Source organism: Crocodylus porosus, unplaced genomic scaffold (assembly GCF_001723895.1).
Source record: "Crocodylus porosus isolate Cpor-Errol unplaced genomic scaffold, CroPor_comp1, whole genome shotgun sequence".
NCBI lineage: Eukaryota > Metazoa > Chordata > Crocodylia > Crocodylidae > Crocodylus > Crocodylus porosus.
In genome coordinates this window covers 42,446,295-42,452,125 of record NW_017728907.1, presented here as the reverse complement: position 1 = coordinate 42,452,125, position 5,831 = coordinate 42,446,295, and the positions used below count along the sequence as shown (strand labels likewise).

The 5,831-nt window shown below is 40.9% G+C and overlaps 1 protein-coding gene across 3 annotated transcripts in view; it reads left to right on the top strand.

Annotated features, from left to right (window-relative positions):
• The window catches only part of DNAJB4 (DnaJ heat shock protein family (Hsp40) member B4), a 45,522-nt gene that overhangs the window by 36,525 nt on the left and 3,166 nt on the right, over positions 1–5,831 (top strand). For 2 of the 3 annotated variants that reach the window (XM_019531220.1, XM_019531218.1), the window contains one exon: positions 4,160–4,734. In XM_019531220.1, the coding sequence (XP_019386765.1) occupies positions 4,160–4,734 (575 nt within the window). Of the gene's footprint in view, positions 1–1,603; positions 1,706–4,159; positions 4,735–5,831 lie in introns of those variants that run through there. The other variant, XM_019531221.1, reaches the window with a different exon arrangement.

Here is a 5,831-nt window from a genome sequence, read left to right as displayed (position 1 = left end):
TGGGATTTGCTTGAGAAGCATCTATGGATGCAAGCCAGCGTTTTGATTGCTTTACTAGCCGCAGCATCGCATTGCAGGCTCATGTTCACCTTGTGGTCAATCATGACCCCCAAGTCTCTTTCAAGTTAAAAGGCTCCCAGGGAAGGGAACTAGGGGATTCATAAATTCATAGATGTTAGGGGCCTCATAAGGTTCAGCCTCCCTGTGCTTGGACAGGAAAGACTGCTGGGGGCAGATGACTCCAGTAAGGTGAGCGTCCAGGTGTTTTTCTCAAGATTTCCAGACTAGGTGATTGTACCACATCTGGGGAATCTGTTACAGGCCCTGGACCTTCAAACTATAAAAATGATTTGCTTTATGTCCAAAGGAGAGAGAGAGAGAGAGAGAGGGAGAGGGCTGAGTTTCTATTAGCTTCAACGCTGAGCCAGGGACTTTCTGAGTGTCTGGGAAAAGACCACAGGGTTTGCTTTGATTCTTTATTATGTTGTACTGAGTGCTTGAGGATTTGACTGTTTTATCGATAAAGCCTTATAACTGACAACATATGGATAGCAATGACAAAGCTCAGGCAGTCACTGAAGAATCAACAGATTTTTCCAAATTGTTGTAACTTGGGCATGTCCTGTGGGGCAGGTTTGCCCAGGGAAATAAGAGACTGTCCAATATAAACTGGCAACCTGCTAGAGCCCCATAACACCCTTTTGGGTTGTTCTAAGTTATGTAAGAGCATGCTCAGGATTAATAAAATGTGAAGGGCAGCCTTGAACTCCTTCCAAGTTGCATTTAAAATTCATTGACTATAACAGAGAAGCTAGAGTTAAAAGCTTATATGTGTGCAGTTAAATGTTTGAATTAAGCATTTTTTTTAAATGGATCTGTCTCATCTAAAATGGATGAGAATTTAGGGCACAGGCTCAACTGTTTTAGTATAAACTTTTCCTATTTAAGGTCTTAGAACTTAGTGCTTGGCTCCTTTCAATACAAGGCTCGGTGGTTATGACTCTTCCTTATAAAAGTTATAAGTTTAGCAGTAACAGCATTTCTTTAAGGACTGAAATGCCTTTAGCTTCAAGACCTTTAATAATTTCAGAAAATAAGCTAGAATCTGAGAGTGAGCATTGGAGCTTGTAAGAGGAAGTAGATGGGAATCTTTAAGGAGGAAATGGAGGAAGTGATGGTTGTGTGAGTCTAAAGCCAAGGGCTATTGGTAGGATACATAGTGGCCAGTGACAGTAGTTATGTATAAATAAGGACCTACTTAATTCTCAGTTTTGCGGATTTTGCAGAAACTGAAATCTGGGATCGTCCATGAAATCTGTGCAAACAAAAACAAATTAATAAATATATAATGCTGGCTTCCCAGTGGGAGCCAGCAGTTCTTGCTGCTGGGAAGGGAAAGTAGTGGCTGGCAGGGTGGCACAAAGGGCAGCAAACAAGATGGAGGCTGCTGCCTCAACCCTTCCCCCGCCAGAGCCTCTCCACCAATGAGCGCCAAGGGGCGGGGCTGCAAAAAGGCGGCAGGCAATCAAAATGGCAGTTGACCCCTCATCCCTCCCCCTGCCCCAGTCTCTGTCAGTCAGCACCAAGGGGCGGGGTCTCTGCCAATCAGCACTGCGGGGTGTTAACTGCTGCAAAATGCCTTTTGAACTCAGCTCTGTGCGCTGCAAGCAAGCTGTGAAAAGCCTTTTGTCTCACCACAATTTAGGTAGGTTCCTATGTATAAGCAGGCAAGAAACTGTTAGCTGGAGGAAGTGAAAGGGAAATTTAATGTGGGAAGAATTGGAAGGGGGCCAACAAAAGGGATGGAGCAGTAGGTTTATCTGTGAGAGGTAAGAGTCACAAAGGGCTCTTAGGCAAGGTGGTGTTTTTGGGGAGTTGCAAATGTGTGTGTGCACTTGCCAGAAGATTTAGACATGGTCATTTCTATCATTAACAGGATGGGATAAAAATTGCAGGGGGAAACTGGATTCAGAAGATCATAAGCATTTTTTAAATCATAATTGGAAGTGGAACAGTGGTTCTTGATTATTTTTTTTTCTTTTGGAGTTTGTGGAGCTCTTGAAGCTCCTGGACTTTGAGACTCTCTTATCCATAATGATTGAAAGCCATAACTAAATATTTTGGAAGTGGATGGATGTCCTTAGTTATCATTCTTCTACTATTTTTTTTCTGTGAAAATAATTGCAAGCAATTAAATACAAAAGCTGATGCATCACTAAGGGTGAGAAATATACAGTAGAAAGAAATCAAATTTGTAAGTCCAAGGGTAGAATTATTTCCTTTTGGTATCTACAGGATCATTTTCCAGCTGTGTAAGTGGCCTTTTTGGCACTTATGCAAAGTTTGTGATTCTGTTACCTTCTATTACTTATAGACAGACATGTATATGTACATGCATATGTATACTGAGCATATTCAGTAGGCAGTGCACTAGGGGTGTATAAAATGGGCCATATGCAATTTGGATTCAGCTTAAATTGGGGACAGTGATTCGATTAGTTGATTTGGATCACTGTTCTGATTCAATTTGGCCGAATCAGCATCGAATATTCAGATGCGCATTCAGAGAATCAGCAATTCAGCCATAAACACAGCTTTAAATGTTTTTTCTACATATCTCAAGGTACCAGTCACAGCTCATGAACACTGCAATGGTGGGGCAGAAGGAGTGTCCCACAGGAGCAAGGGGGGGAGGGCCGTGTGCTTGACAGCAAACTCAGAAGTGGACCAGAAGTACTTCCAGGTCCGCTGGGGAACGCACAGGGGGCCCCCCTGCACCCTCCTGGCTCAGTGATTGGCCGTGGGGAGACCCTAGGTGCCCCCCAGACCCAGGAGGCACCAGTCGCCAAGCCAAGTACAGGGGAGCTTCCAGCAAAACCGGAAAGGGACCGGAAGTTCTTCTGGTCCACTTAGGAGTCTGCTGCTCAGTGTGCTGGGGAGCCCCCCGCGCTCCTGTGGGACACTCCATTTGCCCCAGCATCACAGCATTCACATACCTTGAGGTATGTAGAAAACACATTTAAAACTGTGTCTGCGTCTGAATTGCTGAATCTCAGAGACCTTAAAGGGTCTCCTGATTTGATTCAGATTTGGAGATTTGGCCACCGAATCTGACAGAATCTCCACCAAAGCTTTGTGCAGCCCTACTGTGTGTCGGCCGAGCAGTTATAGGGCTACATATACTGGCTTAAGCACTGGAAAAACAGGAGTAGGAAGGCCCTCCCATGGTATCCACAATATTGGCTATTTTGCAGTGTACAAATGTAGATTTTCTGGGGTAGACAAAGTTCTTTGGGTAACTCTGATCTCTCTTATTATTATTAAACCAACTCCAGTTCTTCTTTGCAAGCTTTCATTTTTTGACAAAAAAATTGAAAACCTTTTTCATAAAAACTTGTATCTGTTTTCACGTTGCACTTCCCAAAATATTTCCTCAAGTGAGATAAAACTCCAAATGCAAGAAAACCAAGTATTTTCTATTACTTTGCAAGAAAGAGTTTACGAAGTCTGAGGTAGTAGATGAGGGGTGTTTGTTTCCTGTTGTTCATTTAGATTATTGTGTCTTCCAAAGCCAGTTGGCTAATCTATGGCACTTCACTAAAACAGCACACTGAACTTTCTTCATCTGCTTGGCACCCTATGTAGTCCTACTGATTCTGAGAAAAAACCAACACAAAAATTGTCTTAGTCTGTTTGAAGCATGTCAGTGGGTACATTCAGTACGTACAAATGTTTTTCAAGGGTATAGGGTCTAAGCCTGCTCCCACTGATCAGAAAGAACACTGGTGACAAAAAAGGCATTGGAATATTATCATTATGATCATGCACACATTTTACTTTCCGTCTAAGGTGATAAAATCTAAGAGTGAGTGGCCCAGTAATAAGTAGATATGGCAATGACAGGGCACTTTCTAACTGAGTGACTAGAAATCAATCTAAAACTTCAAAATAGCTGTAGGTTACTTAAGATGTACAAGATGTACTTAAGATTGTACATTTGTACAATCTGTGATAAATAAAGGGAACCCTTTTAAGAATTCCTTCCTTTGAACAACTGTTAACAGCATTTTTGATTTCATGAATCATAAATACTGTGTTTTCCATTCTGATAACTGTATTAATATAGGCTTTCTTAATTTTGCATATGTGCCTTGATTAGGTTTGAAAGGAGGCGCTGGAGGACCTGATGGACAAGGTGGCACCTTTCGGTACTCCTTCCATGGTGATCCACATGCTACGTTTGCAGCGTTTTTTGGTGGTACAAATCCTTTTGAGATTTTCTTTGGTAGAAGAATGCCTGGTGGAAGAGACACTGAAGACATGGAAGTGGATGGTGATCCATTTGGATCCTTCACCAGTTTTAGCATGAATGGATTTCCAAGAGAAAGGAATACAGTTGGTAGCCAACTCCGTCGCAAGCAAGATCCCCCTGTTATCCATGAACTTAAAGTATCACTGGAAGAGATATATCATGGGTGCACCAAAAGAATGAGGATTTCCCGAAAAAGGCTTAACCCAGATGGCAGAAGTGTCCGAACAGAGGACAAAATTCTCACTATAGAGATCAAGAGAGGGTGGAAAGAAGGTACTAAAATCACTTTCCCAAAAGAAGGTGATGAAACACCCAGCACAATCCCAGCTGACATTGTTTTTGTCATTAAAGATAAACCTCACTCGCACTTCAAGAGGGATGGGTCAAATATTATCTACCCTGTTAAGATCAGCTTACGAGAGGTAAGTTTTCGTTTGAAATGTAAAAACAAATTTCCTTAGCATAGTACTGTGGCTATGCTGTTGAGGACAAATTATTATAGGCTGGTGGTACAATTCTATAACTAATACAGTTAAAGTTGAATTAAAACAATAGGTCATAATTACATGCCAGAATCACTAACTACTTTGCTGGAAAGTAAGGAGGAGGGGGAAGTATAGCAGCACTTTTCTATATTTCCTAACTTCCTTTGTTACTTATTGCAAATTAGGCTGAAGTAGCAACAAATGTTGCCAAAAGAAGTATTTGGATGTAGCATGGTATCCCCTGCTTCTCTAGCAGGAAGAGAAGAAGGCATCTGTAATTCACTCTAAAACATTTTTCACAGCTTGCCATTGGAGTTAAATTTAGCAAAATTTGTTAAATGTCTTTCTTTTCATGTCACACATTATTTCATTGTACTTTTACAATGTACAAAGAGATTTCATGAGGATAATTCATTATGAACAGGTGCTGAAACGTATATATGACAACAAAACTGTTATAGTTTAAATATTATGGTTTGTTTGTATATTTTTATGCAATACCAAAAAGAAATCAATGTTTGCTGTCAAAAGTAAAGGTAAGGAAAGCTCTTAAAGGTATTTTTTCAGGCTATTTCTTTTCTTAATAGATACTGGTCTGTATTAAAATAATTATAGCATAAAGTAAGAACATATGCTTTTACTCTGAATATTATTACAGTTTGCTCATATTATGGGTTCCCAGCACAAGGCCTCGTTTTGAGAAATGAACACCTAATACAAGGAAAAGCCAGTTTTTAATATGGGTATGAGAAATGTGGTTGCTTTATGAATAAGAATGTATACAACTTGGCCACTGAGTCCAAAATAATATTTTGTTAGCCAAATTACATGCACAGAATCATGCGAGTCATAAAAAGCAAAGCTTTGCACCAAGAGTTATGATGATTGATGGTAGGGACCAAGGGTAAAATGGAGTAATGTGGGATGTATATTGTTAATGTATAGTGTGGGGATGCAGTCAGGAAGGCCAACCACACCTTGTCATGCATCCACAGATGCATCTCGAGCAGGTCCAAGGAAGTGATACTCCCCCT